Source organism: Macaca fascicularis, chromosome 10 (genome assembly GCF_037993035.2).
Source record: "Macaca fascicularis isolate 582-1 chromosome 10, T2T-MFA8v1.1".
Lineage (NCBI taxonomy): Eukaryota > Metazoa > Chordata > Mammalia > Primates > Cercopithecidae > Macaca > Macaca fascicularis.
This window is the reverse complement of record NC_088384.1, coordinates 84,221,094-84,247,312: the sequence shown is the minus strand read 5'-3', so window position 1 is coordinate 84,247,312 and position 26,219 is coordinate 84,221,094. Positions and strand designations below refer to the sequence as shown.

General features: G+C 51.4%; 2 protein-coding genes and 1 long non-coding RNA gene across 3 annotated transcripts; 2 read left to right on the top strand and 1 right to left on the bottom strand.

The window, feature by feature from the left end:
• Positions 1–8,105: 8,105 nt before the first annotated feature.
• Positions 8,106–9,010, top strand: OXT (oxytocin/neurophysin I prepropeptide). Its single transcript, XM_045362621.2, has 3 exons — positions 8,106–8,261; positions 8,569–8,770; positions 8,855–9,010. Exons 1-3 carry the CDS (start codon positions 8,142–8,144, stop codon positions 8,908–8,910), a joined length of 378 nt encoding a protein of 125 aa, XP_045218556.1. The 5' UTR covers positions 8,106–8,141; the 3' UTR covers positions 8,911–9,010.
• Positions 9,011–19,443: 10,433 nt separating this feature from the next.
• Positions 19,444–21,623, bottom strand: AVP (arginine vasopressin). Its single transcript, XM_005568487.5, has 3 exons — positions 21,454–21,623; positions 19,874–20,075; positions 19,444–19,690 (listed from the first exon to the last, which is right to left on the bottom strand). Exons 1-3 carry the CDS (start codon positions 21,571–21,573, stop codon positions 19,518–19,520), a joined length of 495 nt encoding a protein of 164 aa, XP_005568544.1. The 5' UTR covers positions 21,574–21,623; the 3' UTR covers positions 19,444–19,517.
• Positions 19,954–23,173, top strand: LOC141407903 (uncharacterized). Its single transcript, XR_012419204.1, has 2 exons — positions 19,954–21,968; positions 22,644–23,173. It is a non-coding gene; the product is annotated as an uncharacterized lncRNA (long non-coding RNA).
• Positions 23,174–26,219: the final 3,046 nt, after the last annotated feature.

Below are 26,219 nucleotides of genomic sequence, written 5' to 3'. Positions count from 1 at the left end.
TATGATCGCACCACTGTACTCCAGCCTGGGCAACAAAGTGAGACTGTCTCTAAAAAGTAAAATGAAATAAGAAAAAAAAAAAAGACATACAAATGGCCAACAGGTATATGGAAAAAAATGCTCAACATTACTAATCATCAGAAAAATGCAAATCAAAATGACAATGAGGCCAGGCATAGTGGCTCACACCTGTAATCCTAGCACTTTGGGAGGCCAAGGCAAGTGGATTGCTTGAGCTCAGGAGTTCAAGACCAGCCTGGGCAACACAATGAAACCCCATCTCTACAAAAAATGCAAAAATTAGCCAGGCATGGTGGCTCATACCTGTAATCACAGCTACTTTGGGGGCTGAGGCACGAGAATCACTTGAACCCGGGAGGCAGAGGTTGCAGTGAGCTGAGATCCTGCCACTGCACTACAGCCTGGATGACAAAGTGAGACCCTCTACAAAAAATACAAAAATTAGCCAGGTGTGGTGGTGCGCACATGTAGTCCCAGCTACTCTGGAGGCTGAAAGGAGAGGATCACTTGAGCCTGGGTGGTCAAGGTTGCAGTGAGCTGAGATTGCACCATTGCACTCCAGCCTAGGCAACAAAGTGAAAAGAAAAAAGAAGAAAAACAATAAACAGTAATGAACTACTGTAACTGCCCAACAGGTTCACTTTACCCACTTCCTAAACAGCCAATTTATCAGGATAGGAGAATTGCAATAGAGAAAGAGTAATTCACACAGAACCAGCTGGGCAGGAGACAGAAGTTTCATTGTCACTCAAATCAGTCTCCCTGAGCATTCAGGAATCAGAGTTTTTAAGAATAACGTGCTGGGTGGTGGGACAGCCATTGAGTCAGGAGTGTTTATTGGCTGGGGTGGAGAAGAAGTTGTCCTCTTGCATTGAGTCAGTTCCTGGGTGGGGGCCACAATATCAGATGAGCCAGTTTATTGATCTGGGTGGTGCCGGCTGATCCATAGAGTGCAGGGTCTGCAGAACCTCTCGAAGCACTGATCTTAGGTTTTTCAATAGTGATGCTATCCCCAGGAGCAATTTGGAGAGGGTCAGAATCTTGTAGCCTCCAGCTGCATGACCCCTAAACGATAATTTCTAACTGTGGCTAATACGTTAGCTCTACCAAGGCAGTCTAGTCCCCAGGCAAGAAAGAGGTTTGGTTTGGGAAAGGGCTGTTATTGCCTTTGTTTTAAACTATAAACTATATACTAAGTTCGTCCCAAAGTAAGTTCGGCCTGCGCCCAGGAATGAACAAGGACAGCTTGGAGGTTAGAAGCAAGATGGAATTGGCTAGGTCAGATCTCTTTCACTGTCTCAGTTATAATTTTACATTGGTAGTTTCACTACTGATACACAAAATAACTGGGATGAACCTCAGAACGCCAGATATAAATGATCAAGTACTGTATCGTTCCATTTAGGTGACATTTCTAGAAAAGGCAAATCTCCAGCAGTGGTTTCCTGGGGCTGGGCTGCGAGCCAGCAGTGAGGCAAATGGGCATGGGGGAACTTTACATGGGGATAGAGTATTCTAAAACTGGATTGTGGGAGTGGCTGGACAACTGTTTGAATTTATCAAAAATCACCAAACAATACACTTACAGTGGGTACAAATTATGATCTGTAAATTGCACTGCACTGGATTTTTTTAAATAAAGAAGTTCAAGTTTCAGTCCCTCCTTTACACATCCTTTGGCATCTGGCACACTTCCTCCTCCGTGAAACCCCGTCCTCAGACCCTTGTTTGTTTCCTCCTACCTTGCTTAGAGTGGGATCCTTAGTCCTCTTCTCCATCTGTCCTCCCCCAGGGTGATGCCACTCTGGTGGGGCCTTTAAATATTGATACTGGCCGGGTGCGGTGTCTCACGCCTATAATCCCAGCACTTTGGGAGGCCAAGGCAGGCAGACCACCTGAGATCGGGAGTTTGAGACCAGCCTGATCAACGTGGAGAAACCCTGTCTCTACAATAAATACAAAATTAGCTGGGCGTGGTGACGCAGACCTTGTAACCCCAGCTCCTCAGGAGGCTAAGGCAGGAGAATCGCTTGAACCCGGGAGGCGGCAGCTGCAGTGAGCTGAGATTGTGCCATTGCACTCCAGCCTGGGCGACAAGAGCAAAACTCTGTCTCAATAAATAAATAAATAAATATTGGTACTGACCATTGCTTCAGCCTAGACCTCTCTCCTGAACTCCAGACATACCTCCAAATGCCTGCTCAGGTTCTTCTTGGATGTGTAGTGGACATCCCAAACATGACAGGTCCACGCTGAGCCCCTGCTCTTCCCAACTCAAATCAGTGCCACCCTCAGGTTCCCATGCTACCTGATGGCACCTTCATCCTCCCCATTGCTCAAGCCAGAAATCTTGTTTTGTTTCTGTTTTTGTTTTTGAGACAGAGTCTCACTCTGTTGCCCAGGCTGGAGTGCAGTGGCACTATCTCAGCTCACTGCAACCTCTGCCTCCCCGGTTCAAGTGATTCTCCTGCCTCAGCCTCCTTAGTAGCTGGGACTACAGACACTTGCCATCACGCCTGGCTAATTTTTGTATTTTTTAGTGGAGACAAGGTTTTGCCATGTTAGCCAGGCTGGTCTCAAACTCCTGACCTCAGGTGATCCCCCAACCTTGGCCTCCCAAAGTGCTGGGATTACGGGCATGAGCCACTGCGCCCGGCCCAGAAATCTTTTTTTTTTTTTTTTGAGACAGAGTCACTGTGTCACCCCGGCTGGAGTGCAATGGTGCTATCTCAGTTCACTGCAACCTCCACCTCCCGGGTTCAAGTGATTCTCCTGTCTCAGCCTCCCGAGTAGCTGGGAATACAGGCATGAGCCACCGCACTCAGCCCGGCCCAGAAATATTGAAGTCATCTTCGACTCCTCTTTTTCTCTCCCGCTCACATCCAATCCATTAGCAAACCACAGTTGGTACCTCCTTTAAAATGCACCAAGAATCAGGTCACTTCTCGATGCGCACATCGCACTCACATTACTCACGAGGATTGTTGCATAGCCTCCTCCCTAGTTTCCTCACCGTCCTTTTTTTTTTTTTTTTTTTAGAAGGTGTCTTGCTCTGTCGCCCAGACTGTAGGGCAGTGGCACAATCTTGGCTCACCGCAACCTCCGCCTCCCAGGTTCAAGCGATTCTCCTGCCTCAGCCTCCCGAGTAGCTGGGACTACAGGTGCACACCACCATGCCCGGCTAATTTTTTGTATTTTTAGTAGAGACGGAGTTTCACCATGTTAGCCAGGATGGTCTTGATCTCCTGACCTCGTGATCCGCCCACCTTGGCCTCCCAAAGTGTGGGGATAACAGGCGTGAGCCACCATGCCCGGTTCCCCGAGTCTTTTCACAGCACTATATCCAAAGTTATCATGAGCTGGCTCAGAACTCCCTCTTATTCCCCCATTTCATTTGGAGAAAAAGCCTATGAGGTGCAGTCACATGTTACCTTTCTGATCTCAGGAGTTCAGTCACTCTGCACCAGCCCTACTGGCCTCCTTGCTCTTTAAACATGCCAGGCGCATTCCTGCCTCAGGATCTTGGCACTTGCTGTTTCCACCCCTCCATTGTAGGCAGAATGCTAAAGTGGATCCCTGAAATTCTCCCCCCCTGCCCCCCGGTATCTTTCTGTGGATTATACAATGATTACCCTTGTGTAATCTTTTCCAGCTTCATGTGGGTAGAACTCATAACTTTTTTTTTTTTTTTTTTGAGACGGACAGAGTCTCACTCCGTCACCCAGGCTGAAGTGCAGTGGCGTGATCTTGGCTCACTGCAACCTCCACCTCCTGGGTTCCTCCACCTCCCAAGTAGATGGGACTACAGGCTTCCACCACCGTGCCTGGCTAAATTTTTTTGTATTTTTTTTTTTTAGTAGATACAGGGTTTCACCCTTTTGACCACACTGGTCTCGAACTCCTGACCTCAAGTGATGGCCTTGAGGTCCGCCTTGGCCTCCCAAAGTGCTGGGAGCCACCATGCCCAGCCAACCGCACTCCAGCCTGGGCAACGGAGCGTGATTCAGTCTCAAAACAAAAACAAAAACAGGCGTGAGCCACTGTGCCCAGTCAACTTTCTTCTAAACATTAGAAAAATATGACAAAAGTGACAACCATGACTATACTACGTTATATGGCAAAGGTGAGGGGATTTTGCAGATGTAATGAAGACACCTAATCAATTTGATCCAGGTGGGTCTGACCTAATCAGGTCAGGTGCCCCTTAGAAAAGGACTCCCTGTATGCTTAGACTTGAAGCAGCAGAGACTGTCTCTGTTCCTGACCTTGAAGAAGCAGGTCACCACGAGTTTGACAGCTGCAAGGAAATGAATTCTGCTAACAATTACCTGGGCTCCGGAAAGGAATGCAGCCTGGCTGACACCCTGACCGCAGCCCCAGAGCAGAAGACCCAGCTAAGCCATGCCTGGCCCAATGTAATAAGCAAATATTGTTTTAAGCTGCCAAATTTGTGGTAGCTTTTTTGTTTTCGTTTTTGTTTTGAGACAGACTCACACTCCGTCACCCAGGCTGGAGTGCCGTAGCGCCATCCTAGTTCACTGTAGCCTTGAACTCCTGGGCTCAAGTGATCTCCCTGTCTCAGCCTCCCAAGTAGCTAGGACTGCAGGTCCATGCCAACAAACCCAGATAATTTTTTAAAAACATTGTATAAGGCCGGGCGCGGTGGCTCAAGCCTGTAATCCCAGCACTTTGGGAGGCCGAGGTGGGTGGATCACGAGGTCAGGAGATCGAGACCATCCTGGCTAACATGGTGAAACCCTGTCTCTACTAAAAATACAAAAAACTAGCCGGGCGTGGTGGCGGGCGCCTGCAGTCCCAGCTACTCCGAGGCTGAGGCGGGAGAATGGCGTGAACCCGGAGGTGGAGCTTGCAGTGAGCCGAGATCGGGCCACTGCACTCCAGCCTGGGCCACACAGCAAGACTCCGTCTCAAAAAAAAAAAAAAAAAAAAAAAACATTGTATAGAGTCTGGGTCTCCCTATGTTGCCCAGGCTGGTCTCTAATTCCTGGGCTTAAGTGATCCTCCCGCTTCAGCCTCCCAAAGTGTTGGGATTACAGGCATAAGCCACTGTGCCTGTCCTGTGGTAATTTGTTATGCAGCAATAGAAAGCTAATGTCCCCTCAGACATCTGCACGGCTTATTTTCTCTTCTTCACAAAGAAGTCTACACTGACTACCCTCGGTGAAATTGCAGCAGGCCTCCCTTTTATCTCTGTAGCACTTACTAATCTACTGCAATATGTGTGTTGTTACTGAAGTCTGTTTATTGTTTATATTTGTTCCTAACTGAAATGTGTTTGTTGTTTAACATCTCTCTTCCTCCACTAGAATATAAGCCCCATGAGGGCAGAGGTTTTTGTGTTTTGTCGCTGCTGTTTCCAGGCATTTGTAATGGGGCCCAGAGCCTCTTCAGAAGAGGAGTTGTTGAACAGGTGAAGGGATGTGGCCCATCTGGGGGACATAAAACTATGGTAATTTATGCACATGTATTAGCTTAAGTGAGGTCATCGTGCCCACAGAGCAGGTGGGAGGCCTCTCTGGGCCATGGCTGGGTCAGGCCCTTGGCCTTCTAGGCCTGGAATGCCAATAAGTTAATCTGGGTGACAGAGGACTGGCTGCTGATTTGTAATGCAGGTCAGCCTGACCGGCTCCTGGGTGCCAGACAGCTCATGCCAGTGACTAGGGTCAGATAGGCTCTGTGACCCGCTTGGCCTTATCAGTCTCTTCACCTTCCTCAACAAGAGGGCAGGAGAGTCTGGAACTGTCCCATTCTCCTCTCCCAGGGGTCGGGGACCGGCCCACCACTGAGGCTGGTCTCTCACAGTGCTCTCATTTCTTCCATTCTGCCTCAGGCTGCGTTCCCTAGGGAACAGACGGAGGTGGTTTCACAAAGAGGGTTTTTATTACAGAAGGCCCTGGGGACCCACACCTTTGGGAGGGAGGGGACAAAAATAGGAGTGGGCAGAGGGAGAACTGCTATGCAGACCTCAGCTGACCCCATAGGGAGCTCTGGAGCCAAAATGCTCCTTCAGAGTTATCCTGCGTTTGGGCCAAAATGTAACAGTCATTGCATGTGGGCCACCTGGGAAGGGTGTGACCCTGTGCCAGGCGGTTCTCTGCAGCTGAAGCAGGCCCTAGAGGAGCTACCCCTGAGGGTCACCTGCAGACAGCACTCCCAGCAGCTGGGTGGCAGGTGCTTTCACAAAGGGAGAGTTGAGCAGCGCCTTTCCTTCCTTATTCATGATATCTAGCAATATCTCTCCCACTGGGGTAATCCATCTTTTCTTTTAATTATTTTCCTTTTGAGATATATTAAAAATACAAAAAAAAATTTTGTTTTTGAGATGGAGTCTCACTCTGTCGCCTAAGCTGGAGTGCAGTGGCATGATCTTGGTTCACTGCAACCTCCGCCTCCTGGGTTCAAGTGATTCTCCTGCCTCAGCCTCCTGAATAGCTGGGATTACAGGTGCCTGCCTCATGCCTGGCTAATTTTTGTATTTTTGTATTTTGTATTTTTGTATTTTTAGTAGAGATGGGGTTTCACCATGTTGGCCAGGTTGGTCAACTACCACGCCCGGCCAAAAAAATTTTGATGTAGAAAACGAAAGAAATGTAATTACAAAAAAGAACAATTATAGGGCCAAGTGCAGCAGCTCACGCCTGTAATCCTAGCACTTTGGGAGGCCAAGGCGGGCAGATCACCTAAGGTCAGGAGTTCGAGACCAGCCTGGTCAACATGGTGAAACCCCTTTCTCTACTAAAGATACACAAATTAGACAGGCGTGGTGGTATAGGTCTGTAATCCCAGCTACTTGGGAGGCTGAGGCAGGAGAATCACTTGAAACCAGGAGGCGGAGGTTGCAGTGAGCCAAGATGGCGCCCGCCATTGCACTCCAGCCTGGGCAACAGAGAGAGACTCCATCTCAAGAAAAAATACATATATATATATATATTTATATTCAGATATCAAAATGTTAAAACTTTTTTTTTTTTTTTTTAAGACAGGGTCTTGCTCGCGCTCTATCACTCTGGCTAGAGTGCAGTGGTACCATCATACTCACTGCAGTCTTGAATTCCCAGGTTTAGGTGGTACTCCTGCCTCAGCCTCCCAAGTAGCTGCGACTACAGGAGCACACCATCACGCCCAGCTAATTTTTGTATTTTTTGTAGAGCTGGGGGTTCTCACTATGTTGCCTAGGCTGGTCTTGAACTTCTGGGCTCAAGCAATCTGCCCACCTCAGACTCCCAAAGTATTGGGATTACAGGCATTAGTTATGGCGCCCAGCCAAAACACATTTTGGTGGTGTCAAAATGTGCTTCTTTATTAACCATTAGATAGCAAGATCTGGTGGTCCAATAACTGTGATAATTTTGAAGATATAATGAATCTAAACAGTATATAGACGCATTTGTGACAGCTGTGATAGGAAGTTATCTGTTATTTCGATTTGTGACAAAGCTACAGGTATTGCTAATTCCGCTGTGATTTGTTGCCTAATTTATAGTGAAAGGAAAGGTGGAGTATCTGTTACCGATTAGAGACAGATGTGATCTCTTCCTATCTAAGTTCCGGGTGCAGGGAAGTGGGTGTTGCTGTGTGGTGAGGGTGAAGACGTTTCCCAGAAATTTGGGTTTAGGAAGAGGAAATGTTCCTAAAAGAAGGGACAAGGATCCACATATGTGGTGGGCCAAGAGGGTGGGTAGACCCTGCCGGAGCCTCCTCCAACCTGGAGGGGTCCCAGTGTCCACTTTCCCTGCCCCAGCCCTGCTCCTCGAGGTACTGGGAGGCTGGATAAAGTCCTTGGCTGGGCTACACCCCACCTCAAATTCTCCCTGTCCCACCCTAGTGGCCCAGGCCACCCCGGCCTGCTCCCTTCCGCAAGGCACCTCACCTTCTGTGCCCAGACCATTAGCCAACGCGGTGACCTTTACCCGGGCCCAGGCCCTGCTAATGAAGAGGCAAGCCCGTACACACACAGCCTGACCCACGGCGGCCCTCTGTGACCAGTCATACTACCAACCTCTTAAACAGAGCTCCACCGACGCAATGCCCAAGCATAAAAAGGCCAGGCCGGAGAGCCCGCCACCAGTCACCGACCCTGGACCCAGCGCACCCGCACCATGGCCGGCCCCAGCCTCGCCTGCTGTCTCCTCGGCCTTCTGGCGCTGACCTCCGCCTGCTACATCCAGAACTGCCCCCTGGGAGGCAAGAGGGCCGCGCCGGACCTCGACGTGCGCAAGGTAAGTCCCCAGCCCTGGTCCCGCGGCGCTCCGGGGCGGGAGGGACCCGCTGCCACAGGGGCGCGCCCCGCTCCGGCCTCGCCTGAGAACCCCAGGAGCTGAGTGGATGTTGACGCTCCGCCCTTGACCGCGGTCGAGGCCCAGAGGGCGACCCAGCGCGCCTGCAGCCCCGCTGTTCCGCCCGAACTCCGAGCCCCGGACCCCAGCATCCTCGCCCCGCGCACCCCGCCCGACCTCGCAGGGTCCTCCGAGTCCCCACCACCACCCTGGCTCCTGCTCCTCCCGCTCACCCCGCCCGTCCCCGCAGTGCCTCCCCTGCGGCCCCGGGGGCAAAGGCCGTTGCTTTGGGCCCAATATCTGCTGCGCGGAAGAGCTGGGCTGCTTCGTGGGCACGGCCGAGGCGCTGCGCTGCCAGGAGGAGAACTACCTGCCGTCGCCCTGCCAGTCGGGCCAGAAGGCGTGCGGGAGCGGCGGCCGCTGCGCAGTCTTCGGCCTCTGCTGTAGCCCGGGTGAGCAGGGCGAGGCGCGCTGGGGCCAGGGGGAGGCGGGCGGGGACGCGGCCGGGGGTCTCCTGACTCCACCTCTCCCTCCAGACGGCTGCCACGCCGACCCTGCCTGCGATATGGAAGCTACCTTCTCCCAGCACTGAAACCTGATGGCTCCGAACACCTTCGAAGCGCGCCACTCGCTTCCTGCATAGCCACCCCAGAAATGGTGAAAATAAAATAAAGCAGATTTTTCTCCTCCAACTCGACTCGTGTCTAAGTGCCAGAAATGGGACGGGGAGGGGGCATTGCGTGACTGTAAGATCGCGCCCGTTGGACCTGTGGCTTGTTGCACTCAGAGCAGAAATTCAGAGCTGGCCAAGGAAGACGTGTCCCGGCTGCCCGAGGGGACAGAGCGGGTGTTGTTCTGGCTGCCACCATCCTGGAGGGGCTGGAAGAGGGAGGGGCACAAAGGCTCTGAGGACGTGGGAACAGTCCCAGCTCCCCGCTCCTTGCCTGGGCTGAGGCCTACAGAAGGCTGCACTTCAGGGGATCTTTCAAAATCTTCCAAAAGACGAGGATGAGGGAGCAAATACAGACAAGGGTCTGAGCGGGATGACGACGGGAAGTGGTCAGTGCACACTGAATGGCTTCCTGACCCCTGAAAGGAGGCTTGAGCCACACTTAGAAGTTGAAGGAGCAGAGCGGGCCTGGGGAGAGGGGGTCCTGGGGAGCAGCTGAAGGGCCACCATGTTTCCTAGGAGCTGACCCCAGGAGGCCACTGGCATGCTCAGAAGAGGAGCCCAAGCTGCGGGGACTGGGCTTGAATGACTGCATGACTCTCCCTGGTGTCCCCAGGGCTGGGTCTGACCTGGCAGCCCTACTCCTGCCTGTGCGATAAAACATGTCAGGGCTGGGGACCTCACAAGGGGACAGCGGATCTTGAGAGTCCAGGGCCACAGAAATGACATGAACAAAGAAATTCTCTTAAACTCTATCTCCTATCAGTGAAGCAAAAGTATCTGAGACAGGTCTTAATCAACTTAATGTTTTTGTTTTTTTTTTGAGACGGAGTTTCGCTCTTGTTGCCCAGGCTGGAGTACAATGGTGCAATCTCGCCTCACTGCAAGCTCTGCCTCCCAGGTTCAAGCGATTCTCCTGCCTCAGCCTCCTGAGTGGCTGGGACTACAGGCGCCCACCACCACGGGCCGCTAATTTTTGTGTTTTTAGTAGAGATAGGGTTTCACCATGTTTGCCAGGCTGGTTTTAAACTCCTGAGGTCAGGTGATCCACCCACCTCTGCCTCCCAAAGTGCTGGGTTGATAAGTGTGAGCCACCTTGCCCAGCCAAAGTTTCAATCATATTAGAAAGCTGATTAAGGGAGAGGCACAGTGGCTCATGTCTGTAATCCTAGCACTTTGGGAGGCCTAGGCAGGTTAATGACCTTAGGTCAGAAGTTCGAGACCAGCCTGGTCAACATGGCGAAACCCCGACTCTACTGAAAATACAAAAATTAGCCAGGGGTGGTGGCAGGTGCCTATAATCCCAGCTACTTGGGAGGCTGAGGCAGGAAAATCGTTTGAACCCACGGGGGCAGAGGTTGTAGTGAACTGAGATCCAGACTGGGCAAAAGAGCAAAACTCCATTTAAAAAAAAAAAAGAAAGTTGATTAAGAACACACCTCACACACCTCAGGAAGTTCCCTGAGGACATGTGTCCAAGGCAGTCAGGGTACAGCCTGATGTTTTTGTTGTTGTTCTGGTTTTTGTTTTGTTTTGTTTTGTTTTTTTGAGATGGAGTCTTGCTCTCTGGCTCTGTCGCCCAGGCTGGAGTGCAATAGCATGATCTCGGCTTACTGCAACCTCCGACTCCCGGGTTCAATCAATTCTCCTGCCTTAGCCTCCTGAATAGCTGGGATTACAGGTGCGCACCACCACATCCAGTTAATTTTGATATTTTTAGTAGAGACAGGGTTTCATCATGGTGGTCAGGCTGGTCTGGAACTCCTGACCTCATGATCCACCTGCTTCAGCCTCCTAAAGTGCTGGGATTACAGGCATGAGCCACTGCGCCTGGCCTGGTTCTATACATTTTAGGGAGACATAAGACATTGATTAATACATGCGAGATGAACAGTGGTTTGTTCTGGAAAGGCAGGACAACTCAAAGGGGGGTTGTGGGGCTGCCAGGTCTTAGGGAAATAAGAGACAAAAGGTTGCCTTCTTTTGAATCTTTGTTCAGCCTTTCACTGAATACACAATTTACATGTGAGAGTGGGGTAGAGAAATAGTCCCTTATGCCTTAGTCTGGCTCAGTGAATCTGCATTTTTACACAAACAATTCAGCAGAAGGAGAAATCAGGTATGCATTTGTCTCAGGTGAGCAGAGGGATGACTTAAGAGTTCTGGCCTTTGTCCTGCACCTGTGAAGATAAGCTATCAATTTACATTGCCAGGGTGAAATGAGGCTCACAAGCAATTTCCCTGTAGGTAAATTGTGAAGGAAGTATGTAGCTCTTTGTAGTTTCTTATTTAGGAATAAAATAGGAGGCAGCTTTGCCTGACTCAGTTCCCAGTTTGACTTTTCCCTTTGACTTAGTGATTCTGGGGTTTTGTGATTTGAAATTTATTAATTTTCCTTTCCCACATTTATCCCTGCTTCTAGACACTGGGAATCAGATAAAAGCCTAGTCCCCAGAACACGCCCCCATCCACCTGCCCATGTCACCAGGCAGTGCACTTCAGAAGGCCCACGCCCACTCTCTCACTCCAAAGAAAACAGGAACAGACCATTCCTGGGGCTTCCCCACACTCAGGCGCAACCAGGGTGGGGCAGGGCGAATGAGCCCACAGGTGCAAGACTGAAAACATATACTGAAGAGCACCGTAAGATTTCCTTCACAGGTGGTACAAAACAGGCCAAAAAGATATATGGGCCTCGAGGTTTGGGTGGGCAGTGGCTGGAAACAGTATCAGGGGCTTCCTGGTTGCTGCTCAGATTCTGTTTCTTGGCCTGGGAGCTGGTGAAACAGGTGTGCTCAGTTTATGAAAATGCATGAAACTGTATACATGGGATTGGTTCACTTTTGTTTGTAATTAAACGGTTGGTCCTTTCTGTGAGATGTACACCAGTGGAACCAACCAATCTGGGATTGTGTATTTATGAAAAAAATTGTCTACTGAGCATGTCTAGACATTTTTGTCTTGTCATCATTGCCTCAACAATACGGTATAACAACAATTGGCATGGCATTTACATAGTATTAGGTTTTGTTTGTTTGTTTGAGACAGAGTCTCATTCTGTCGTCCATGCTGGAGTGTAATGGTGCAATCTCAGCTCACTGCAATCTCTGCCTCCTAGGTTCAAGCAATTCTCCTGCCTCAGCCTCCCAAGTAGCTGAGATTACAGGTGCCCCCCAACACAACCGGCTAATTTTTTTGTATTTTTAGTAAAGACGGGGTTTCACGGTGTTGGTCAGGCTGGTCTCGAACTCCTGACCAGGGTGGGTGATCCACCCACCTTGGCCTCCCAAAGTGCTGGGATTACAGGTGTGAGCCACCTCAGGCAGCTGCAGTGAGGCTTTTGAAAGCCCCAGTGGCCTACGGCACAGTGAAATGGTTTTTGCTGGGGCTCTGAGGGGATGCCCCTCTTCTGACCTCACATCTGGGAGTGAGGAGGAGGGGAGATTTGTCATACAAGGGAGCAAGAGATTGACTCAAAATGGAGAACATGGACTTCTTTTCAAATTGTTCAGAACAGTTTGATACACAGAAAGGGGTATTTGAGGAAAGTGGTTAAAGTTCTTTGGCCCTGGCCGGGCGCGGTGGCTCACGCCTGTAATCCCAGCACTTTGGGAGGCCGAGGCGGGCGGATCACAAGGTCAGGAGATCGAGACCACGGTGAAACCCCGTCTCTACTAAAAATACAAAAAATTAGCCGGGCGCAGTGGCGGGCGCCTGTAGTCCCAGCTACTCAGGAGGCTGAGGCAGGAGAATGGCGTAAACCCAGGAGGTGGAGCTTGCAGTGAGCCGAGATCGCGCCACTGCACTCCAGCCTGGGCGACAGAGCGAGACTCCGTCCTAAAAAACAAACAAACAAACAAAAAAAACCAAAAAAAAAAAGTTCTTTGGCCCCTCAGAAACCACCCAGAGAGAGAGGGGAGCATCTGCCCACGGAACACCTGAGGGACCCCCCACCTCCACTCGCATAGGCATGAGCCTGTGGATTTGCACTTTCCAAGCTGCCTGTCCACCTGCCACATTCGCAGGACGTCTGGGCCTCCCACTGGGACCCCACTCCTTCCTCTGAGTGCCTCACATTCCCTCCCACCCCAGTGGCTCTGACACAGAGCAGAGGGGTGTCAGCCCAGCTTTCCCCACCTTGGGAGAGACTTCAGGGTCCCCTCACCCCCTCAGGCACCCACCCACTGGGCCATTCTTTCCCTGGGATCCAACGCCTGCAGTATTTTCTTTTGCAGCCTTAAAACACAGAGGGCTGACTGGGCGCAGTGGCTCATGCCTACAATCTCAGCACTTTGGGAGGCTGAGGGGGGTGGATCACATAAGGTCAGGAGTTCAAGACCAGCCTGGCCATCATGGCAAACCGTGTCTCTACAAAAAAATACAAAAATTAGCCAGGCGTGGTGGTGTGCACCTGTAGTTGCAGCTACTCAGGAGGATTATTGCTTGAATTGCTTGAACCCAGGAGGCGGAGATTACATGCAGTAAGCCAAGATCATGCCACTGCATTTCAGTCTGGGCAACAGAAGAAGACCCCATCTCTAAAATAATAATAATAAAGGTAGTATTCTGGCCTCCATAAGCCATGTTCTTTTGTTTTATTTTTCAATTGTTTCAGAATTTGAGGGTTATAGTTAGTTAAGGTAAGGTTAGGCGGTTGCAATAAAAACACTCAAATGGTAAAGAGACACTGTGGGCTTAAGGAAGATAGATATTTATTTCCCTCTCTTTTCTATCAGCCTGACACGAACATTCCTGGTTCTGTTCCACTCTGACATTTAGGAACCAGTTTTCTTCCATCATATAGTTATGTCATCCCCTAGGCCTTGTCACTGCCTGCATGCTTCAGGCTGGAGGGCTGTGGATGCCACCTGGTGGAAAGGGAAAGAGTGTGGAAGGTAAGAGGTGCACCCACCGTCTTAAGATTTCAAGTGCTGGCCGGGCACAGTGGCTCACACCTGTAATCCCAGCTACTTGGGAGGCTGAGGCAGGAGAATCACTGGAACCCCAGAGGGGGAGGTTGCAGTGAGCCTAGATCGTGCCATTACACTGCAGCCTGGGCGACAAGAGTGAGACTCTGTCTCAAAGGGAAAAAAAAAAGATTTCAAGTGCCACTTTTCCTTTTACTCAGGTTTTATTGACAAAAACATGGTCATGTGGCCTACCTTACTGCAATGGAGGCGGAGAAATATAGCTACAATTTCTTTTCTTTTCTTTTCTTTTCTTTTCTGAGATGGAGTCTCGCTCTATCACCCAGGCTGGAGTGCAGTGGCTCAATCTTGGCTCACTGCAACCTCCACCTCTGGGGTTCAAGTGATTCTGGTGTCTCAGCCTCCCGAATAGCTGGGACTACAGGCACGTGACACCACGCCTGGCTAATTTTTTTGTATTTTTAGTAGAGACGGGATTTCACCACGTTGGCCAGGCTGTTCTTGAATTCCTGACCTCAGGTGATCCGCCCACCTCGGCCTCCCAAAGTGCTGGGATTACACGTATGAGTCACCGCTCCCAGCAATAATTTCATTACGATAAAAGAAGTTGTGGTAGATAGCAAAAAAATTGCCCCAATTCTCCACCTCTCCCTGTAGCTGCATCCATAATATGACTTTGCAATTTCTCCCATCAAGAGAAGTCTATTTCTCTACTCCTTGAATCAGTTCTCATCCACCTACTTTGAAATGTCTCCATGGTGGTTTGTCATAAACAATTCGTTGTGGCCAATGGAATATGGCAGAAGTCATGAATGGCAGATCTAAGCTGAGCCTAGACCCCAAGAAGTCTTGTACACCTTGTTTGTTCTTTTGCTCCTCTGTCTCATCACAAGAACAGGCTCAGGCTAGCTACTCTACTGGAGGATGAGAGACCACGTGGAACAGAGACATTCCACAGCTGAGCTATCAGCTGCTAACAGATGTATGACTAAGTTCAGTCAAGATAGCCAAATCCAGCCAGCTTCCCCAGAACCATTCAGACAACCCATGGAGTGATGGGAAATAATAATTGGTGTGTTTAAGCCACCTCATTTTGGGAGCAGTTTGTTACCCATGTAACATAATACATGATATGTTACTCCATATCATGTTAATCCATATCTAATTGTGGCAATAGATACATGATATGGAGAGAGAAGAGATTTTGATGAACAGCTAGCATTCTCAGCCAGAGTATTAGGTAACTGGATACTCTTTGAACTCCTAGCAATGACAGTGTTTATCTTCTTTGGAGAATTATATTAATAAATTTCCCATTGTTGAGCCATCTTTCCATTCATTAAGAAATCCTATTTGCTCATGATGTACTCTTCTATTTAGTCTTTTGCAGTTGATTTACTAATATTGATGTTTGAATCTAAGTCATAAATTAGGTTGTTATATACCTTTTTTCTGTGCTATAATTTTATATCAATTAGGACTGAATTTATTATTAGATTGGTGCAACCTAATAGGTTTTTGCCATTACTTTTGTACCCACCTATAGTAAGTAACAGAAAACCCAGCAGATAGCACCTTGAATTAACAGTTTGTTCATGCAACTTGCGGGCTAGTTGCATTTTAGGACTAGTAGTATAACCATTCCACAGTGCCTTCACAACCCAACCCATTCTGCCTTCCTGCTGTGTCAGCCTTAGTATATACCTTTTGTCCTCATGTCACAAAACTATTACTTGTTCTTCGAGCATTATGTCTATGACCCAAGCAAGATGAAAGCAGAAGGGTCAATCATTTCTCTTTAATATTAAGGTAGGACTTTTGCTTCTGTCCACAGAGTAACTGGTAACTGACTAGCCCCTCTACCATAAGCAGTTGCAAAACAGGATAAAATATGTATAGCAACTATTTCAGGCATGATAGACAGAAGGAAATTCAGGAGGTGAACCCCATGATTACCCCAGGATTCTGCTGGGAACAATGTCCTGACCATGATGCAACAAGATGAAGTCTGAGCAGAGCATGGCTGTCACACTGACTGGGGAGGCATGGAAAGAAGTTGCAAAAATCCTCAGCGAAAAAAAAGAAAGAAATTACTGTCTATGTAGAAAATCCCAAAGAATCTTCAAAAAAGTTATTAGATCTAATAAGTACATTTAGCAAGATCACAGGATACAAAGTTAACATTAATACTTCATAATTCTATATACTAACAATAACTACTTGGAAAATACATTTTAAAATATTTAAAATAGTGTGAAAAACATGAAATATTTTGGATAGAAATCTTACATAATATATACAAATTCTATATGGTGAACTATAAAACGCTGATGGAAGAAATGGAAGACCTGAATAACTGGAGAGATATATTTTGTTTATTGATTTGGAAGACTCATCAGAGTAAGGATGTCAGTTCTCCCCAAATTGATTGAAAGATCCAACACAATTCTAATTAAACTCCCAATAGGATTTTTTCGTAGAAATCATTAGGTTGATTCTAAAATTTATACAGCATGACAAAGGAACTAGAACAGTCAAAACAATTTTGAAAAAGAACAAAGTTGGAAAAGCCACACAACCTGATAAAGTTATCATATTCAAAACAGTGTAATATTATAGAAAGGATAGATCTAGGCCAGGTGCAGTGGCTCACACCTGTAATCCCAGCACTTTGGGAGGCTGAGGCAGGCAGATCACTTGAGATCAAGAGTTCGAAACCAGCCTGGACAACATGGCTGTTGAGATCACGCCACTGCACTCCAGACTGTGTGACAGAGTAAGACTCTGTCAAAAAAAAAAAAAAAAAAAAAAAAAAAAAAAAAAAAAAAATCAGTGGAACAGATTAGAGAGTCCGGAAATAGATTCACATACATATGGCACTATCTCAGCTCACTGCAACCTCCACCTCCTGGGTTCAAGCAATTCTCCTGTCTCAGCCTCCTGAGTAGCTGGGACTACAGGTGCATGCCACCATGCCTGGCTAATTTTTGTATTTTTAGTAGAGATGGGGTTTCAAACTCCTGACCTCAGACGATCTACCCACCTCGGCCTCCCAAAGTGCTGGAATTATAGGCGTGAACCACCACACCTGGCCAAGAAGTTCTTTAACAAGAGACACTGCTGTGTCCTTAATGTAGATGCTGAAAAATAAATAAATAAAAATAAAAATAGTCCAGGCACGGTGGCTCATGCCTGTAATCCCAGCACTTTGGGAGGCCGAGGCAGGCAGATCACGAGGTCAGGAGATCGAGACCATCCTGGCTAAAATGGCGAAACCCCTTCTCTACTAAAAATACAAAAAAATTAGCCAGGCGCGGTGGCAGACACCTATAGTCCCAGCTACTTGGGAGGCTAAGGCAGGAGGATGGTGTGAACCCCGGAGGTGGAGCTTGCAGTGAACTGAGATCGCGCCACTGCACTCGAGCCTGGGCAACAGAGCGAGACTTCGTCTCAATAATAATAATAATAATAATAATAATAATAGTAATAATAATTTTTTAAAAAGAAAAAGAGACACTGCCAATGTTACCATTTTTATGAAATAGCAGATGTGGAGGCTTGAACACTGCTTTGACCCTTGCTGTGGGTTTGCCGTAGCCCATTTGCCCTGTAGAGAATGAGCAGACGAGGGCAGACCTCTCCCTGCTAAATGGCTCTGTAGGTGGGTCAGGGGACTCAAGGAGAGGGAGAAAGAGTGGAAGTCTGTTCAGGGATGTGGACATTCAGGCAAATTGTGGGTGGGCAGACCTTCCTCACCCCTTCCCAGAAGTAGTAGCCTGATTGTTTTGAAGACAAGTGGAGGGGAAAGGAGTCTCTGAATCTGTATGTATTTGGGAAGAGAAAGTTCCTGGACCTCATTCTAAAACTGTCCCCAAGTCCAGACACTAGCACTTTGGATTGGATTCAGTGCAGCCAAGCCACCTGCCTCTTCCTACTTCCCAGTTGGAAGAGTTAATAAATTCCTATTAGGTTTGGTCCTGCTCTAGCCCCAACCAGATGGGGGCTGGCTCTGAGTGGACCACATGAAACAGGAGCAGGAGGTCGTGGCAGTGACCCAAGCCTGCATGGTCCCTGCTCCTGCTGGCTAGACCCAGTCATGCCAGGCACTGCCTGGCAGAGGAACCCAGAACCAGGTCGGGGTGAGAGCCAAGGGGAGCCCTGGGAGTGTGGAAGAGAGCCTGACCTTGGCATGTGCCTGGACTCTGCCCGGGGCTGCTGAGGCTCGGCTGCTTGAGTCACCAGGCTTGGCCGTAAGCCTGGGCGTTAGGGTCAGGGCCCAGGCGGACTTCTCTCCTCCTGCACTCCCTCCTGGCCTCAGAGTTTGCAGAGGATCCCGAAGGAGATGCAGCCTCTTGTGGCTCCAAGACCTGGAGAAAGGAAGCCCAAGGAGAGGATGCAGAGAACAGAGGAGGCCAAGAGAGAGAAGGATGGGAGGTGTCGGAGCGGGTGAGGCGACAGAAGGGGGGTGTGGAGGGGCCAAGGAGAGAGGCAAGAAGGGGCCCGGGAGCTGGCAGAACGGGGAGGTGAGAGCAGGTTGAGAGACAAAGGAGAGAAAGGGCAGATGGGACCAGAAAGGCCTCCGGTTCAAGAAGGGGGTGAGAGAACCCAAGAGATGTAGAGGAAGATGCCGAGAGCTGCTGGACGTCTTTTTGCCAAAGGGGCTCATGTCAAAGGGCAGAAAGTCTTCATGTCTGGGAGCTAATGTGAGTGCACTCCTGCGTGCGTGAGCCTGTGTGTACATGTTCCTGCCCATCCTCCTGTCAGCTGTATCTGTTTCTTTGGGTGTGTCTGTGGCTCTGAATGTGGGGCTCAGGGTCTCTATGGTTGTGGTCAAGGGTCGCGGACATGTTCTTAGCAGTTATTTTCTTGTCTGTCCAAGTGAGCTTGAGGTTGTGTGGAACTGTATCTGTTAGGGGCCCCCCACTCTGGCTGAGGTGCCCTTATGGTGGGCGCACTGGACGGACAGCAGGTGGCGCTGTCTCCGCTGGGTCTGGGGTGACGAGCACTGCCTTGGGTGAAACACACATTGCACTGGGAATCCCGGGACCTGGGTGGGTCCCTGAGTGGTTTGTCTCCTGGGACGAAAATGGGGACAGAATGGTCACCCCTTGGCCTGTCCCCTCTGCCTCTCTCACTTCTCTCCGTCACTGTCAATGTCTCTGCATCTCTCTCCATCATTCTGCTATCTCTGTCTCTGGGTCTCTTGCTGTCTTGTCCTCCAGGCCTTTCCCCTCTCTGCCTTTACTTCTTTCCCTCTGCTGGAGGATACCCAACCGACCCCCTCCAAGGCCACTCTCGGCCTCTCGTCTCCCCCTCCCCTGCCTCCCAATTCGCCCTGTCCCTCGGTCTAGCGACACCTCTGCGGGTCGCAGATCGCTTCCTCTACGGGACCTGTTGCTCCTCTGGGGTGGATCTGTCCGCGACCTCAAGTCCGGGGACTGGCCGGGCGGCGTGGTGGCGGGGATCCCCGCTCCCACCTCTCTCCCCTTCCCTCTTCCCTCCAGAGACTGAGACAGACGTGAGGTCGTGCGTTTTCAGAGGTTTATTGTCCGCGCTGCAGGGGCGGGCGCAGACAGCGGGCCGGTAGGGCGGGCGGGGGGCTCAGTAGACGCCGGGCTGGGCGGGCTCGAAGGGCTCGGGCGCCCCGGCCAGCTGCACCAGCCGCAGCAGCAAGGCCCCGGCCGGCCCGTCCAGCTGCGTGGCGTTGCTCCGGTCGCTGGCGCGGGCGCGGCGGTGAAAGCCCTCGCGGCAGTCGGGCTCCGTCATGCAGCTCTCTGCGGGAAGGACGTGTGAGCGCGGGCGCCCTGGGGTGGGCGCAGCTCGGGATGCGGGGGCCCACACCCTCCCTGCCGTGCCTGACCCTGCCCCCACCCCGCCGCAGGTCCGCGTCCCCCCACCCAAGAGGTCTGCGCCCGCCCCAGCCCCAGGCCCGCCCCCCCCCCCCCGCCCCCGCGCACCGTCGTTGCAGCAGATGCCGAAGGCGGCGCAGCGGCCCCCGCTCCCGCACGCCTTCTGGCCGGACTGGCAGGGCGAAGGCAGGTAGTTCTCCTCCTGGCAGCGCAGCGCCTCGGCTGTGCCCACAAAGCAGCCCAGCTCGTCCGCGCAGCAGATGCTGGGCCCGAAGCAGCGGCCTTTGCCCCCGGGGCCGCAGGGGAGGCACTGCGGGGACAGACGGGCGGGGTAAGCGGGAGGAGGGGGAGCCGGGAGTCGGGGGGTTGGAGGGGAACCCCGCGAGGCGGGGATGCTGGGGTCCAGGTCTCGGAGTGCGGGTGGGACACCGGGGCTGCAGCTTGCAGGCGCACTGGGGCGCCGTCTGGGCCTCGACCGCAGTCACGGGCCGGGCGTCCAAATCCGCTCAGCACCTTGGTTTCTTGAATGACTTCTCAGTGATAGCCCTCAGCGTCCTCCCCCTCAGCTAGGGACGGGTCTCCGGTGGACTACAGCGTGGGGAGCCCTTCCTCGAGCCTCGGGGCCATCGCTGGTGGGCGCCACTCTTGCAGCTGCCCCACCTTCCCCCACTCCAAACCCTTCCTCCTTCCTCCTCACACTGCTGCAGCTTGAGCCCGGGCCCACCCGCTTCCCCACTACACCATGCAGAGAGGCCCTGCGCATCCAGAACCCCGGCCCTTCCTCCCATTTCCTGTCTCCTATCTTGCCTTGCCCCTGCCTCCCGCCAAGCTTGACGGCCTCAGCTGGGGCCCTGACCCCCTGCTCAGTCCGCCTGTGGGTGGCAGGCGCCTCAGCCCTAGAGGAGGGCACGGACACCCAGGTGTCTCAGGACCCCAAAGGAGCCTAGCAGGAGGAAGGGAGACTGCGGGGGTTGCCCACTCGGCCACTCTAATTTGCTCAACAGTCGGTTCTCTGGCGCAATGGATAGCGCATTAGACTTCTAGCTGAGTTTGGTGTGGTCTAATTTGCTCAACGGCTCATCACTGAGCCTGCACAGAATTGCATGCACATAGTGATTGGATTTCCTTCAGCTCTGCTGGAAATGGAGGAAACGTCCAGCACTAGAGAATTAGGCCAGGTTCCCAGCAGAACTTCCCCACAGGATGCCCCACTCAAGTGCGCTCAGACCAGAGGCCATCTTCTGTGTGGGGGCCTGGGCGCCTGTGCCTGGGAGGCTGGGGCTGGATGAGGAAAGCCTCCAATGCCAGGTAGGACGGAGCCTCTGCTGCCCCAGCCAGTCCAGATGCAAGAACGCCATGGGCACAGGGGAGGCCATGATGCCCCGTTCTCCCTGATCCAGCCCCAAGCCCAGTCACTGGGGAAGCATCCCTCACTTCCCTGAATCCCTGTCTGGATGGTGACAGTGACCAGGAGCCCCTTCAGCCTCTCCCAGCCTCCTCCAAAGCGTGGTTTCCTCTGGCCCACCCCATTGGCTCCTCTGCCCAGCCATGCCATGCCTCTCTCTTCCTCCCCTACACTTCCCCTAAAGGCTACCACCACCCATGACTTCCCTCTTTCCTAGCCCCTGACCCAGGGTGTCAGCACTGCCCGCTGTGGCAGCCCTGAGATGGCCCACGGTGGGAAGTACCTGTCTCAGCTCCAGGTCGGACATGGCCCTCTTGCCGCCCCTCGGGCAGTTCTGGAAGTAGCATGCGGAGGAGAAGGCCAGTAGGCCGAGGAAGCAGGCGGGCAGCATGGTGTCGGGCATCCTGGTGCACACAGGTGGACCCCGTATGCAGCGCTGCTTGGTGGCTCTGTGCTGCTGCCTCTGCTGGCTGCCTATTTATGTCCGCAGGTGTTCCCTTGGAGGCAAGATGCGGCCGCCGCCCCCTCCCCAGTGGCTCCCCAGGAGCCCACGGTGGCCAGGTCCCCAGCCGTCAGCAGTGATTCAGGCATCTGGGGACACACGTGGGCCTGTCTGTGCAGAGCATCACGGGGGAGGGATGCGGGCCGCCAGGCTGTCATGGGCCGCGGAATGACAGCAATTGCCTCTACTGTGACTGCAATGCTCTGGATTCGGGGAGAGGAACAGACTGGGGGTCACCTGGAGACCGTCTCTGAGCTTTCTGGTTACCCAGAAAGGGCTTAGGGTCCAAGAAGAGGGTAAGAGGAACCGAGGGGCTGGGTGTTAGGGACAGGGACAGGCCCTGGCCTAGGAGCTGTGGGGCAGGGGACAGCCAGGTGTGTGGGGAGGGTTAGCCCTGTGACAACAAGATAAGGGACCAAGAACAGCACAAGCCCAGAGTGGCGAGGACAGGGGCTTTGTACTGGCTGCACCAGAAACGGGAATCCCTGACTTGTGGACAAGGCAGCCTCCGTCGGTTGTGGAGTCAAGGGACACAGAATGAGAAGGACTTGTTCTCACGGGATAGACGGGTGGCAGACTGCTGGGGAAAGTGCAAGACATGACACCCCCGCACCCCCATAGAGCAGGGAATGGGGACTCAGGCCCTGAAACTGGGGGCCTTGGGGACACATTTGGCACATGACCCATCACCCCCTCCCAGGTAGAAACATAAGTGGGGGGAGCTACTATGGGGAACAAGAACTCCACGCCAAGTAAGGTTCAAAGGTGGGGAGAGCCCCAGGGAACCTGACAACTGTTTGTCCCAATTCCTACGCCCACCAGGACCTTAGTATGTGTGGATCAGGGCAGGTACCATCTCAGACCTGGGGTGGGAGTGGGGCCGGGGGTTCTGGGCCTGGGGGAAGGTGCAGGAGGAGCCATAGCTAAACGGACCCAGCCTGAAAAAGCCACTTTTTGTTCCTAATCCCAAGGTGGCAGGTCTAAAGAGGACATGGCCTCTCTCCCTGGGCCACCAGAGTGCCCTGCTGGTCTGGGGCTCAGGCCGGGCACCCTCTGCCTCTCAAGCTGTGTGCAGCCCCCAGCTCTTGCAGTTGCCACAGGCTCTTGGCCTCCTCTCCAGGGTGCAGCCGGATGCTGTGAGGAAGCTCCAGAGGACACAGCAGCCCCATCTCCACCAAGGGCAGGGAGGGGGCCAGCATCCCAGGAGGGGCCGCCTGTACTCAGGCCATGACGTCGGCCTTTTCAGGAATGACCCCTCAGGGACTGCAAGGACCCTTTGAGAAGCAACACTGGGCAGTTGTTGTTGCAGCAACACTGGCTCCCGGTAGCCCGGCTCAAGGTCTGGCCTCTGTTGCTTGAAACTTCATGGCTTGGGCAGCTCACTGAACTTGTCTGTGCCTTACTTTCTGCCGGTGTGAAGTAAGGAAAATCATGGTACCCACCTCCCAGGGTCATTGTGAGGACTGAAATAAAAATAAATTTATTATACAAAAGCTTTAGAGCCAGGCATGGCAGCTCATGCCTGTAATCCCAGCTACTTGAGAGATCCAGACAGGAGGTCAAGACCAGTCTCGGCAACACATAGCAAGACCCCATCTCTAATTTTTTTTTTTTTTTGAGACAGAGTCTCACTCTGTCAACTCAGGCTGCAGTGCAGTGGCATAACCTCGGGTCAGTGCAACCTCCACCTCCTGGGTTCAAGCAATTCTGTCTTAGCTTCTCAAGTAGCTGGGATTACAGGCATGCGTCACCACGCCAGGTTAATTTTTGTATTTTTAGTAGAAATGGGGTTTCACCATATTGGCCAGTCTGGTCTCAAACTCCTGGCTTCAAGTGATCCACCGGCCTTGGTCTCCTAAAGTGCTGGGATTACAGGCATGAGCCACTGTGCTCGGCCCCATCTCTAATTTTAAATAAATAAATAAATACTTTTTTTTTTTGGAGTCCCGTTCTGTCGCCCAGACTGGAGTGCAGTGGCGTGATCTCAGCTCACTGCAACCTCCGACTCCTGGGTTAAAGCGATTCTCTTGCCTTGGCCTCCCAAGTAGCTGGGATTACAGGCACCCACCACCTCGCCTGGCTAATTTTTTTTGTATTTTTAGTAAAGATGGGGTTTCGCCATGTTGGCCAGGCTGGTCTCAAACCTGACCTTGTGATCCTCCTGCCTTGGCCTCCCAAAGTGCTGGGATTACAGGTGTGAGCCACCGCGCCTGGCCTATAAATACATTTTAAATTAAAAAATAAAAATAGCTTTAAGGCTGGGCACGGTGGCTCACGCCTGTAATCCCAGCACTTTGAGAGGCAAAGGCAGAAGGATCACTTGAGCCCAGGAGTTCGAGAGACCAGACTGGGCAACATAGAGAGACGTCATCACTACAGATAATTTAAAAATTGGCCAGGTGTGGTGGCACATGCCTGTGGTCCCAGCTACTTGGGAGGCTGAGGTAGGAGAATCGCTTGAGCCCAGGCTGCAGTGAGCCATGCCTGAGCCATTGCACTCCAGCTTGGGTGAGAGTGAGACCCTGTTTCAAAAGAAAAGGTAGCTTTAGAAAAGTTCCTGTACCTGGCCCGGCACGGTGGCTCACGCCTGTAATCCTAGCACTTTGGGAGGCCAAGGCAGGCTGATCATGAGGTCAGGAGATCGAGACCATCCTGGCTAACACCGTGAAACCCCGTCTCTACTAAAAATACAAAAAAAAAAAAAAATTAGTCGGGCACAGTGGCAGGCGCCTGTAGTCCCAACTACTCGGGAGGCTGAGGCAGGAGAATGGCATGGACCCTGGAGGCGGAGCTTGCAGTGAGTCGAGATCATGCCACTGCACTCCAGCCTGGGCGACAGAGCGAGACTCCATCTCAAAAAAGAAAGAAAGAAAGAAAGAAAAGTGCCTGCACCATTGTAAAGTTGATGAACAGCAGTATTGCATTATTAATGCTGTTATTCTTTTTTTGTTTGTTTGTTTTGTTTTTTGAGATGGAGTTTTGCTCTTGTTGCCCAGGCTGGAGTGCAGTGATGCGATCTTGGCTCACTGCAACCTCTGCCTCCCAGGTTCAAGCGATTCTCCTGCCTCAGCCTCCTGAGAAGCTGGGATTACAGGCACCCACTCCACACCTAGCTAATTTTTGTATTTTTAATAGAGATAGGGTTTCACCATGTTGGCCAGGCTGGTCTCAAACTCCTGGCCTCAGGTGATCCACCCTAATCAGCCTCCCAAAGTGCTGGGATTACAGGTGTGAACCACCATGGCTGGCCACTGCCATTATTCTTGTTAAGAGCTAGGAGATATTTCCAGAGAGAGCAGCTTCCTGGATTAGTCTAGGAGGGACATTTTCATTCTACTCATGGCCTGGAAACACGCTTGATCTGAGGCCATTGCCCCGTCGAGACTCCATGGGTTGTGAGGCTAGCTGAGGAGGAGGGAGGCTGGAGGCCTGGCTAAGGTGCCTTGGCCCAGCACCTTACCCCTTCTTCACTGCAGGGGGTTGAGTCAACAACTGAAAACGGATGAGGCCAGACTGACTGAAGGGCCCAAGCCATGGGACAGGCGAGGACCTCTGTGCTGACCAGATCTGTCTACCAGGATCTTCATTCTAAGACTGGCCTCCCACACCAAGGCCCCTTTCTCCCTGGACCCACCTTCTCGAAACCGCCACTGACTGGGAAAAGTCTCTATACTGTGCTGACTGGCAGCATTTCCAACACATCACTCCATATGTCACATGGACCCCCCAGACACCGCACACCCTTCTACATGTCCCTTACAGGTTTCCTTTCCCAACCTACTCTTTACATCTTCTCGGTCCTTTTATCTCCTACATCTCAGCTCATGATCCTGATTCATTTATCCTTTCAAAAGAAAGGAGTCAGTTCCTTCACCAGTTCCTCCCCGCTCCCCCGACATATACCCTTCATCCACCATTTTCTAGATATGATGATGTCATGACAGATGAGTATTACAAGTTAGATTGCAATTATGCCTTCTGAGCTAAGCCATGTAGTATATTATGATGATCTTTCATCTGTGAACAACTTTTTGTATTCCTTGGAGTTAGTGATCATCTTGGTTTTTCACTTGTGGTCCACCTGCCCTTTTTGTTTTTGTTTTTGTTTTTAGAGATGGGGTCTCACTCCACCTGCCATTTATCCAGAAATCAACATTTATTCTTCAACTCCCTCCACCTGGGCTTCTGCCCAAACCAGCCCATTAAAACTCCTGTTGTCAAGATCTTAAACTACCTCCATATTGAAAAATGTGGTGGTCATGTCTATGTCCTTATTTTACACGATCTTCTAGCAGCATTTGACATGGGTGAACACTTATCCTTTTCTTTTTTTTTTTCCCAGAGATGGAGTCTTGCTCTGTTGCCCAGGATGGAGTGCAGTGGCACGATCTCCGCTCACTGCAAGCTCCGCCTCCTGGGTTCACGCCATTCTCCTGCCTCAGCCTCCCGAGTAGGTCAGACTATAGGCACCTGCCACCACACCTGGCTAATTTTTTGTATTTTTAGTACAGACGAAGTTTCATCGTGTTAGCCAGGATGGTCTCAAT